This window comes from Cupressus sempervirens, chromosome 8 (assembly GCF_028749045.1).
Source record: "Cupressus sempervirens isolate cs-2001-9-10 chromosome 8, ASM2874904v1, whole genome shotgun sequence".
In the NCBI taxonomy this organism is placed as follows: Eukaryota; Viridiplantae; Streptophyta; class Pinopsida; order Cupressales; family Cupressaceae; genus Cupressus; species Cupressus sempervirens.
The window spans coordinates 13,807,768-13,821,082 of record NC_143125.1 but is presented as its reverse complement, the minus strand read 5'-3'; the positions used below and the strand labels follow the sequence as shown (position 1 = coordinate 13,821,082).

The 13,315-nt window shown below is 32.7% G+C and overlaps 1 protein-coding gene across 2 annotated transcripts; it reads right to left on the bottom strand.

The window, feature by feature from the left end:
- Window positions 1-3,489: 3,489 nt before the first annotated feature.
- Window positions 3,490-9,422, bottom strand: LOC149541335 (pto-interacting protein 1-like). Of its 2 annotated transcripts, XM_089796615.1 has the most exons (7): window positions 9,034-9,422; window positions 8,187-8,771; window positions 6,197-6,448; window positions 5,955-6,115; window positions 5,496-5,575; window positions 5,237-5,384; window positions 3,490-4,203 (listed from the first exon to the last, which is right to left on the bottom strand). In XM_089796615.1, the coding sequence occupies exons 2-7, from the start codon at window positions 8,638-8,640 to the stop codon at window positions 3,844-3,846; spliced, it is 1,455 nt and encodes a 484-aa protein (XP_089652741.1). In that variant the 5' UTR covers window positions 8,641-8,771; window positions 9,034-9,422; the 3' UTR covers window positions 3,490-3,843. The 2 variants fall into 2 exon arrangements, with proteins under 2 accessions (XP_089652741.1, XP_089652740.1); XM_089796614.1 differs by having other exon boundaries at window positions 8,187-9,422.
- Window positions 9,423-13,315: the final 3,893 nt, after the last annotated feature.

Below are 13,315 nucleotides of genomic sequence, written 5' to 3'. Positions count from 1 at the left end.
GATTACTATTACTAATGTATACATGTTTGTAACATCTACTCATAGTTAAGTGTTTCACACACACACATGCATGTGTACACACACCTATCCACTTGCACACACATCCTAAAAGAAAGTTTATGTGTATGAGTCTCATAAAAATTATGAATTGATTTAGAGGGATGATGGAGACAACTTATAGAAAGTTTGCAATCTCAATACCAATAGGCCCAAAAAAGAATAGAGAATCATGATACTTAATTGAACATAGTATGGTCATGAATGTACACTTTAAGGAAAATAAGTGATTTTCTATTGGAAACAAAGGGGTTTAGCACATAATCTTCAACCACCTTCGACAATAGTGGATGTAGGGAAAATATGTGTTGATCTTGTGATGTATGTGGAATGACTTAGTTAGTCAGTTGCCAAGTGGATGTAACACTTAAGTAATATTGCAAATGTTACACAAGGATATTTTTTCTTTACTAAAATTTTAAACTAATCAAATATTGATTCTAGGAAGATATTTTAAGATTGTTCTTTATTTTGATGGTTGATCATAGAATGTGATCTAAAATGTCAATTTTTAAAAACTTAGAAATGAAATCCAAAAATTCTCCAAATCTACTCTATAAATTGTAGTGACTCTTTATCTTTGATTTAGAAATTCTCAATTCTCACATTGAATAATTTTAAATTAACCATTCCTACATTAAATGAATTTAAAATTACAAATTTCCCTAAAATAATAATTTAAAAATTACAAAACTACATAAAGAACAATTCATAATAATGAAATTGAAACCAATCATTTATATTTTTTTCTTAAAAGCAACCTGGTACATAAGAACCATCTAACGTCTTTATAAAGATAAAAGATAATTGGATTATATCATCAAAAAGATGCATTAGGTATGTGGTAGAATAAAGAGAAACTAAGCAACTTTAAGAATAATAATAATAATCTTCATAACCAATAGTTTATATTAATTTAACATGTTCCATTCTTGTACTAGTTCTAAATTTCTAGTAGTGTGAATTAGATTAGTATCCCTCTGCAATCATCACTATCTTATTCTCAATATCATAATAATAATAATAATAATACACATGTTTTTGTGCAGAGCCAAGCATAAAGAACTCATTTTGACTTCTACTTCCAGAAGATGCGATGCATCAAGAAGAGGAGGAAAATTGTAATACGAAAAGCAATTAATGGTGGAACCATTCTCTGTCAGTGATCCATGCGAGCATCGCTTCAATCGCAAGGGAGTAACTTGTATTTTTATCATTCTTAGTATTTTGTTTAAACAAGCTCAGAGATGTGCGTCAGCGAGATAAAAATATAACTTCATATTATATTAGTAGAAATGTTATTAGTAGTTGCCATATACATTAGATATTTATAGACTTTTCAATTTTAATTATAAAACTGATATAAATTGTATATACTTATATTAGGAGATATGTTATTAGTAGCTGCTATACTAATTAGATATCTATAGACTTTTTTAATTCAATTATAAAGTTGATACAAATTGTATATATTTATACTAAGAGAAATGTTATTAGTAACTGCTATACAAATTAGATATCTATAGAATTTTTAAATTCAATTATAAAATTTATACAAATTGTATATATCTATATTAGGAGAAATGCTATTAGTAGCTGTTATACAAATTAGATATCTATAGACTTATTAAATTCAATTATGAAACTGATACAAATTGGATATACCTAATTTTGTTGAAGCTTGATGGGAACTTTTAGATATTCTCATCTACTTTGATTTCAACAATTGATGCCTTAGATTCTAGACTCACCATGCCTACATTTGAGCTTTTTTGCAATTTGTTGATAGATGTGATAACTACTAAGAGACATTGCAATAAGTCTGGATATATTGTCAATACTTATGCACAAATATTAGTGTGCATTACAGGTACCACTAAAGTTAGATAACTCTAATTAAAGTCTACAGACTCTAACTATCAGGATACAGGTGGGTAGTTGTTGTACATGAAAAAATTCTTAATAAGCTGGAATCCTTTGAAGTTAAAAATTGATACGTTGGATGAACAAGTAATATCAGTTTATTGGAACATGGTCAACTACTCACCCCTTCTATTTACTTTCCAATTTGGAATTGGAGATTAAAGGTAATTTCTCTTTGAGAGTTATTATGGAGTAGGAAGTCTGGCGAACCTGATTTGAAGAAATAATGGTACAAAATTATTTGGAATCTCTAACTGACAAATAGCAGTCCCTACTTTTAGGACTGCAAATTCAGCTCAAATTGAGGTGTAGCTAGAAATTGTCCCACCAATATAAGAATTTTTTCTGCCACTTCAATTATCTGATATTTTAGATTCCCTCAAAAAAATAAATAGAAAAAATATATACTTATAAATATTTTATCACAAGGCAGCCACCTTCCCTAAAGTTTTAACTTATAAGCTGTGTCCTACTAGATTCATAGGACTACTAACTTCAAATAAAATATTCCAAAAAAAATTAACATCCACTTAATTTTTTTTTAAAAGTCTACTGCATAAGATCTTTAACATCATGAATATTCAGAATTGAAATAGAAAAGTAAGTGTCACAGAAATTAAATATGCCACATGGCCTCCTCGAGAGGAACGCCAGTCATTCACCAAAAAAATCATAATAGTAAGTATGAATTCATAATTTATCAGAGGAATCATAGTAGTATGAATTCAAAATTTATCAGAGGCGGATTTATCTGATCTGTTTACATTGATCCAATCACATGCTCGGTGTTCATCAAATTTCAATGAGCCCAATTGAAATCAATTCATAATAATTGAAGCTAAGTCAATCTTAGCCATAATTACTGTGAGTCATATTGCCAATTACTGTGAGCCATATTGTTAACTAAGTCATACTTGAACCTGATTAATCTTAATGTGTATATGATTTAACTTATCAAGTGATTTGTTCAATCAAGTATATAGGTGGACCTCATCATACCGCAGATTTAATAGCATACGATGAAACTTTGACCATACCAATTACATGGTTGGAAACCAAATAAATAAATGGTTTAAACAGATGTACAGATAGAATTAATATATTTTCAGCTAGTGGCCATGAATTTTTCAGCTCTATCTATTGCAGTTTAATATATCAAGTGCTGATTAATTGCTGTTTGATTCACCTGTCTTCTAGGTGTTTAAGATCTTATTCAGCCATTCACCTCTTTTCAACCTCTTTTCAATTTGGTCACTTTTGGTGTGCTGCCTTTGTTTTTTCACCAAAATTTTCCTTACAGAATTTTAAAAAAATAAGTAAAAACAAAACAGTGTCTACTACCAACATGAGAAGATGGCACTTAAGGAGCAAAGGAGCCAATTTTACAGGCAACTAATCACGAAAAAAACGTTTCACAACTTGACACACATTTTCTAACTGACTTGGATGCAACTTCCCAGGTATTCAGGCTTGTACTAACAAGGCACATTAAAAAAACACTCATGCATCTACAAAACTTTTATTTTATTATTTTTCAAGTGCACACAAATACAAGCTGAGATGGACATGAGTCACCTCACTCTTTCTTCTCCACAAAACTAAATTTCTTATGAAAGGAAAACGAAACATTTCCTTTTGCATGCCACAATGCAATCTACAGCCCTCCCAATCAAACTCTGCTGAAAACAATGCAAGTAGCTATTTATTTCCTTCACTTTAGCACCTCTTGGTAGTTGACACAGCTGTGAAATTTTTTGTCTCATGGATGACATTGCTTCAACTTCTGATCCTCTCGGTTTCTGAGACAGCTGTAACTTTTGTGGAGCACCATGAAACCCAATTAATATAATTTCATTTCACTCATTAACGATTAAGCTTATAGTCAGGCTTTTCATCATCTGCATCTAAATCTACCCCCACCATGGCTACTGCCAGATGCCCTTTGAGAGCTTTGACGTTTTCTTTGTCATTGCCAATGATATAGTCTCCATTGGCATTAACCATTGTGAGGCAGGCATGTTGTAGAAGCTCAGTATCAGCATGACCTTGAAGGATTCTCAAAACCTGACTCATGCATGGCCTCCATGACTCTGTTGGATGAAGGCATACTGCTGCAGCCCTAATCATTCTGTCCACCTGCTTCATCTGCTTCACCTTAAGGCGGGATTTCAAGCGGGGATCCAGCAACTCCTCTACCAATCCTCCATTAAGTAATGGCTTTGCCTGTTAACAAAACAAAAATAACACTTGCATAAATGGGTAGGCATTTTGAATTTGTTGGTGATATTAAGCAAGGAGAAAGAACAGAATGAAATCCAAGCAAACCAAAAGCATTACACATTTTGCATGTCATCTGGATTCCAACAGTGTTCCATCCTCGTTTGTTTACAGAAGAGAATAGAACCACTATGGGAACCCGGATGGCAGGAACAATATTGCACTGAAATCATGAAAGTGTTCTCCTGCAATTAATTTAATAATGTTGAAGGAAGCACAAAAGTCCACAAAGACCAAAACCGTGATTAAGTTCACAATAGCATCGCTTCCTTCTGAAGAGTAGATAAAATCTAAGACATGACAATCTCAAGTATCCGTGGAACACACCAAGCTCCAAAGTTGTCTAAGTGGACAAATTTCACTAACTCAGAGAATTCAAATCACGAGTCTGACACTCCAATCCTATTATAAAACTGAAAAAAAAAAAAAAAAAGTCCTTGTTTATACACCTAAAACCTTATTTTTTTATAGGATCTGGTCACTCAGTAAGAAAATTGTTATTGTAATACTCTAGGAATTTGGGAACGAAATTATCTGTCCAAAAGAATTGGTTTAGTGGCAAATGGCTCCGAACTTTGAAAAGAAAAGCTGGTCCAAATCCTTCAACCAGGGAACATGTTCCTGATTAAAACTGAAGTGGCTTTGCCCTAGGTAGGGCCTATCCAAAGGAATGTTTTAATGAACTGTTTCATTTGTTGTCAAATTTATTAAGAGAACCCTGCAGTTCATCCATTTAAGTAATAAATGATGTTTTTGTCAACATTTCAGATCATATTCTGTGATTTCTGATCAGAAAGAGGAAGAAAAGAATGAATGGACTGCAGATTTGCCTATATAATAAGGATCCAAAAGTTAATGCAATTTATTTATTCTTTTCTTTCTAATCCTCAATGCATCCAAAACAGGGATGCAAATAAAAATTTAGTTTTGTACAACTGAATCTCATATTTATCATTGAAAAATATATAGGCTAATATACCCAAAGAACCAAGTTCTCATCGCCTCCTGGTTTCTTTGTCTCAATGGGCTTCCTCCCTGTGAGCAGCTCCAGCAGAACCACCCCAAATGCATAGATATCTGTTTTCTCTGAGACCTTCCCGTGCTGGAAATACTCTGGAGCTAGATACCTGCGACGCAAGCATGCATTTGAATTAAAGATCTCTTTACATTCTAAATTTTTACTTAATTGAATTGAATTGAAAGGAAAGGAATCAGTGAACTAAATACTTTTGCTTTACCCAAAAGTTCCCTTCACTGTCTTGCAGAGGAATGGTACTGAAGCTCCCAGAGTCCATGTCGCCAGCCCAAAATCACACAACTGCACCAAAATAGTAAATACATTACAACAAACATGTCATCAGGCTAATGTTGAAGGAAATTCATAAACAGGAACTAGATGGAACCAATCATATAATATCTCATAGACCACAGGTTATAATTATTGAAAAATGAATTTGATAGCTGATGTAAATAGAAATACGATTTAAATGCCAACATAAGCTTAGGCAGGTTCTATGGATGAAGCTAGAGCTACAGTATTTTGGTCATCATGAATAAACCATACAAAGAGCATACAAACTAAAAATATACTGTTGATAGCTTGCTTTTGGGATCATAATGTAAGAGTTTCAAATCCCCAAAGTTACAAAATACCATGATTTCATAAGTCATCCTAAATTTGCTGTTAATGAAATTACCTTGGCCGTTTTCCTCCTAGAAAGAAGTACATTAGAAGGCTTGATGTCCCTATGCACCACGCATTTATGGGTTCCATGGTGCAAATAATCCACAGCCTTGGCAATTCCTATCGCTACTTGGAGTCTGTGAGGCCAGGACAGACAGCCCTTACCTTTCTTCTCTGTAAATAAAACCAAAAACTCGTATAACTAACCATAACCATAGCCATAGCTTTAAACAAAAATAGATGATGTGGTCATACCGTGAAGATGGTATTCCAGACTTCCGCCTGAGATAAACTTGTAAACCAGGAAGAGTCCTTGGGGATCTATGCAGAAGCCGAGTAGAGGAACGACGTGCCGATTTTTCAAGCTACTTGCAATGTGTAGCTCTCTGCAGAATGCCTTGCCAGATTCCTTGTCAGTCTTATCTAAATACTTGACTGCAACTAATTTGCCATGCCTCAGCCTGCCTCTGTATACACAGCTGTGTGCACCCCTCCCTAGCACCTTGTCTGCAAAACGTTCATAACCATTCTCATTCTCAATCTCAAACTCTTCAGAATCAGAACATACAAAACCTCAATGACCATTAATTCCAAAAGAATCTAAAGAAAAGGAATGTTGGTTTTTTCAGGAATAAAAATTTGTAGGACCTTAGTAAAGGACTGATTAAACAGGTACATCATACAAAGCCAAGAATACTCTCTTATGTACCTGGAGAAGTATTAGGTTAGTCAGGTGTAGTAGACATATTTCCCATAACCATTAACCATGAAAAAGGGGATCAGAACAGTATACACAATCCCTGTAGCCCATTAATCTGAAAGGAAAAGGTATATAAATGCAGAGCTCGATAAAATGTGGGTAAATGATTATCGAAGAAACTGATAATAATATACGTAAAGTTATAACCATTGACCTCACATTAAACTTCACAGATGAAGAGATCCTCCTGTGGAATGGACCACACTATCATTGTTCTTGCTTAATGATTCAATGAAACAGGAAAAACGTGAGTAATGATAAATAGAAAAGCGGGTACAATACCATCTTTTGTTTTGAGATACAAAGTGCATTCCAAAAACAGGAAAATGAGAATAAATCAGATTGAAACGCAGGGTACATTCCAAATAGGAAGAATTTGAATCACCAGCTTTTAATGAAGACCGAATTTCAAACACGAAAACAGGGATGATTTGAATCTTCAACGTACATTGCAGAGAGGATTATTTTTAAGGACTTTTTGCGTTAATGTCTCACGATTCAGATTATCTCTCAGACTACACATTAGGTATCCTTACAAACTCAGAGATAATCTAACTTCCAGTCTCCCTTTCCATGTGTTTCTCAATGCATCCTGATTTTGTTTATTCCTGATTGGCAATTTGGTTCAAATCATAGGAACCAGTGGAAAAGCTCAGAATAAAAAATATAAAATGAGTTAGTGACTTTCCTTTTTGAGAAAAGCTCGACATTGAAAACAAAATGCGGGCTCAGAAAAAGAGAAAAGGGACCTGGTATCTCGAGGAAAGAAAAAACAGAAAGAAAATGAGGATAACAGTTTCCACGGCCTTAATCCTCCTTAAAAAACCTCAAGTTTCTTCAATAAAATAAATTCTTGGACGAAAACTGCATAAAATGTTTGCAAACAGAAAATCAAAATACGAGTAAATGAGTATAGGAACACTAAAGACCTCAAGCTTCCAGTCAATAATTGCAGGGTAAGAAATGGGTTAAAAGCTTTTAAAAGATTTTTTAGGGAAATTTTTTTCTAGTCAAGAATAAGAACACTGAAGACTTAAAGCTTTGGCGAAACCGCTGAAAGATTTTTTTTTGGATAAACACTGTATAAATAGTTAAATGACACCTCATATAGGATGCAGCCTATCTGATAAACTGGATAAAGTTCTATAATCACCGCAAGCGTGGCCAGTCAATGATCGTTAAAGAAGACGAGTTTATGAACAAAAACTGAATCAAATGTTCCCAATTCAACAGAAACGGGGGTGGGAATATAAGTGGGTCACTCCAAACCAAGAATATTCAAGCCGTAAAGTATCTGGATATGAACAGCGTCAAAAGCGTTTGGAAGCATCAAAATCAGAAAAGAGGGAAGAAAAAGCTTTAAAAAATAGAGAGCGAGAGAAGAAATAGGTCAACCATTATATAGGACTTCAAACACAAGATTAATGAACAAGGAGAAAAGATGCAAGGAAAAGTGGGTTATATGAGGGCATATTTCTGTAGTACCTTGAGAAAAATCTGCAGTGGCAGCAAAAATCTCCTCATATTCGAACCTCGTCAAGCCCTCGACAGCCGGTGAAATCTGGCGTTCTAAGGACTGGATCCTAGCCCACTGAAGCTCCGAAGCCACATGAGAATCCGCAAGACTACTTTCCATTCCCTTCTCTAAATTCAGCATCAAAACAGTTGCCCCTGGAATAGACGCCTCCCAGTTCCGCTGAGACCCAAAGCTGAATCTAAATGAAGAATTCACGGAGCAAACATCCTCATTGTTGTTTTCTGCATCACAAGCCCTATTACAATTTAACCCATTGCACCCATTGCACTTATCTTTATTATTTTCCTCCAGAAGCCATGCACTGTTATTGTTTTCAGCCTGCCCGAGCAGTCTTTTCCTGTGGCCGAAAAAGCACAATCCCATTCTCCATCGCTGCTTCTTCTTCCTGCAAAGAAATTTCATGGCGGACTCACAGTCCACAGCAACCCTGCTTGTCAAATCTCTCCCATTTGCATTATAAGCATACCCATCCTGAGGACTGCTACTTTTCTGAACTTCTTTTTCCTTTTCTGCATTGATTCTCTCACTACTGACTGCACACCCCATGAAAAGATATGATTTATTGTCAAGTACCAAGGCGTATCATTAGCCCCTTGGTCAGATCTGTGGGGCTTAACAAAGTTAAAAAGCAAAAAGGCTACAAAGTCTATGAGTTCCCTGCCACAATGCCTATGAATTTCGAATTCATTTCTTGAAATGCAAGAAATGATTTCCAACAGGTGTCCAAGATTGCTGAAACATTAACAGACAGTTGGTTCAGATAATGTAGGCAATCAACAAAACCAGGATTCTTACCTGCAATAATCCAGGATTCTAATTTGCATTGATATTTTTTCTCTCTATCTCAATCTGGATTATAAGCTGACTAAAATTTTCACAATTTTTTTGGTGGGTATTTGCTATTAGCGCCCATGGATTCAAATACACAAATGAGGACCAAATGTAATGATCTGACTGTAGTTAGTAATATAGCAACAGAGGTTCTTTAGTCAGAAGGTGATGTATGCACGCAGACAGAGATATATAATATATGTATAGATGACTGTAATGTTTTAAACTATAAAACTGTTGGTCCATAATCCATGGATGAGCTTCTGAAGAAAGCTGATAAAATAAATTTGTAGGGCCGCCTCTGCGTAGCTTAGCATGTGTGCTGTTCACCTTCCTAGGCAAGATGTCAGCTTAAAAAGATTTTGAGGTTTTTTTTAATTTTAATTCTCTTGTACCAAGTAAGATGTCAGCTTACTTTTGGTTAATGGATGATGATGGTTAATTTAGTTAGGACTTCGATAATGTAGTTTTATTTTTATGCATTCTTAAATTGTTAAGCTATTTAATTACTTTCTTAGACGAACTTGATCCTTTTGTATTTAACGTAAAGGTAAAATAGATTGTCAATTAAGTCACTTTATATTAAATTTGGTAAGTTTGTACTCAACATAGAATGTTCAAGTTACCTTATCTTATCTTGATAATTAAGTAGTAGTTAGAAATGGGACATGTTTTGGAAGTAAGATGCAAATAACAACAAGGGGCGCAAGCGCCAAAGTTCTTGCCTTCATGATTTTATGGTTGATTGAAGTAGGTTTTGGTTAAAATATAATGTATTTAGTTTAATAAAATAACAAATAAATAGTAATGACAAATAGAATATTATAATGGTAAGCTAAATTAAATTACAGAGTATAGTCAGTATATTATTAAATTATATAATTGCAATGATATATATTAATTAAAATAGTAAAAGAATATATAAATAAATATTATAGTACCATGGTAAATTAAAATTAGATGACATCGTAAAGAACATTTATGAGACCAAAGATATTTATGAACTAATTATATATAAGATATAGATAAAATTATATAATTTTTTTTAAAAAGAGTTAAATTGATTAATTTTAATGATGAAATTGTTTGATATATCTTGTTTAAGTGATAAATTCATCTAATTGAAGAAGGTGGACAATATTCTTAAGCTTAAATCTAATGCATAAAAATAAATAAACATAAATTAATTTAAAAATAACATTTATGCTTTAAAAAAACCAAACACACTTATAATAAATAAAGTTGATAATATACAAAGCTAAACAATTTGAACTTTATTAAAATTGATACAAAATTAGTATTATGTATTTTAAAGTATAAATTAAAATTTTCAATATAATAAAAATTATATATAAAAATAAAAAATAAACAATAAATCTATTAAAAGCATTGGTTTAGATATGTCAAAATAAAAGAGACTAAATTCTAATTTAAACTTATATATAAATTAAAATTAAAATAAATATGAAATTAAGCTATATAAAAAATAATTTTTGGAAATTGACAATTTAAAAGAGTTAAAATGTCTATATTTGATTAAAATACCTATACTTGATTAAAATATCTATATTTAATAGCATTTTACAAATTACAAAAATAAACATCAATTAAAAGTGATTGTCTTTTTAAAATAAAGTTTGTCCACTAGTCACAAATGTGGAAAAGGTAAAACTGAAATTAATGCATTCAATGAGGTGTTAGGAAAATGATTGTTTTTTAATAAAATTTATCCACTTGTCACAAGAAAAGAAAAGATAAAGTTGTAATTAATGCTTGCATTAATAGAGGTGTTGGAAAAAAAAGTTGTATTTTTGTTGAAGAAAATTAAATTTTTTCATTGCCTTTTTCCTCATGAGCCAATAAGGTTTTCAAAAAATTGTATTTTTCAATTCAAAAAAATCATGCAAATTACAAAACCTTTTGCAAACATTACTATATGAATGAAATCTAAAATCTGATTGGTGCAGCTATTAATACAATGGACTAAGCGAAAGCATAAGTTACCTGCCATAGGCAGGAACTAATAATGATAGTATTATTTGAAAGCAGGTCTCAATTGTGAGCATTAAACATTTGAGTAAAAAATTTAAATTATGTTTTATAAATATTTTTTAATTGTGCCTTGATATGTAGATATATAAGTAATTGATGTAAAAAATATTAATTTTAGTGTTATATAATATGTTATATATGTTTTTAAATTTATTCTTTGCTTTATTTATATATAGATATATTGTGATTATTTATATTAGGTTTCTTCAATCTATAGTTTTTGTCAATGTTATTCGGGTTATATTGTGTGGCAATTTCACGTGTTAATGTTTTCAATCGCATTTTGATCTTTTATGAAAAAAAATGGCACACAATCTAACTTAGAAACAACTTTGACCATATTGAAATTGTGTTTTGACATGTGGACATATTGATAATTTAGAGCAAGTAGATTTCCACGATCCATAAGATGAACCACAAACTTATTTTTGGATATGATTGTTTAACTACCATAATTCGTAATCCTAATGTTCACTTTCATTCATCTTGATGATGGATCATAGAGTGTTATCTAAAATGTTGATGCAAAACTAATTGCACAATCAAAACCATAAACAAGCTTGTGATTGATATTGATAAATGATGTATTAGAACGTGTTTACATTTAAGTTCATGTTTTACATAATCTTTATGTGCACATTCTTATACACTTATCCCTTATGGCACATTTGGTTGCTGGAATAGCACAGGAATTGGCATTGGAAATTAGAATGTGAATTATATTCTTTGTTTGGTTGGCAAAATTGGAATGCAGAATAGGATTATGAATTCCCAAAATAGCCCAAAATGAGCTTTTGTCTAATCCCAAAAATACATGTAATTGGAATGCCCCTTCCTATTCTTAATCTCACTCAATCATATTTGACAATCTCGTCGGGTCCATGGTGGTAGGCATTGATATTTTTTGGGGTTTAGTTGAACTCCCGCTCATTACCAACAATGTTGAGCTAAAATTACCCCAGTACAAAGGCATAACACAAAAAACAGAAGTTGCCTCACAAAGAATGAAGCACTGCAAACCTGAGATTCGAAATCATGGCCAACCAAAAAATAGGAGAAGCCACAATAATTATTCCAATGCTTTCACAGCCACACTCTCTAACATCCCCAAAAATTCCCCCACCTCCCATCCTCCAAACAAAAACACCACTGCCACAGTTCATGGGAATTCAGACCTCCCGCACTAGCCAAGCTGAGGACACAACTATAATCACTGCTCCTGAACCCTTCGAAGGCTAGAAAAAGCCCTCAAAACCCTCATTTTTTGCTAACATTTTCAGTACGAGAGATACTAGTATAAGATTAAATAATATACCAATCAAAAGGTTGTGAAGAGTATAAGGTTGTCAAAGAAAATACTTAAATATTTTATCTACTCTGCTTTAAAACAAAATGGTGTGCTTAACACAAGAATGCCATGGAAGCGCCAGCTAAAAGCTTACTTCTTTTTTCCTCTTCGGCCTTTCATCTCCATTCCTCTCGTTTATCTTCCCAATCAAATACTATGCAAACCAAACAAGAATGGGATTGGTCTTTTCCATTCTCATTCCCCATTTCTATTCCTATTCCAAATTTCCATTCTAATTCTCTATTCCTATGCTTGCAACCAAATCATGGGACCTTACTTCATTAAAATATACACATTGAAATATAATCTCCCTATCCTTGAATCTATTATGCTCTTGATCTTGCCCTTTGTTGGTCTCAAGTCAAGTCTACAATTGAAGCATCAACCTTAGACCCTCATACTTAACTAAAATGTTGATGATGGATCATAGAGTGTTATCTAAACTATTGATGCAAAACTAATTACACAATCAAAACCATAAAAAAGCTTGTGATTGATATTGATAATTGATGTATTAGAATGTGTTTGCATTTAAGTTCATGTTGTACATAATCTTTACGTGCACATTTTTATACACTTATCCCTTACTTCATTAAAATGTACACATTGAAACATAATCTCTCTATCCTTGCATCTGTTATGTTCTTGATCTTGCCCTTTGTTGGTCTCAAGTCAAGTCTACAATCGAAGCATCAACCTTAGACCCTCATACTTAACCCTTTAAAATTAAAGTCTAAGAAACTTTTGTTAATGCTTTCTTATCCAAAGTTGACTAAACACAAATTCATACAAATTGTTAGTGTCTTTCTATTCTTGTGCATTCATTTTACACATTCAAAGTTTATC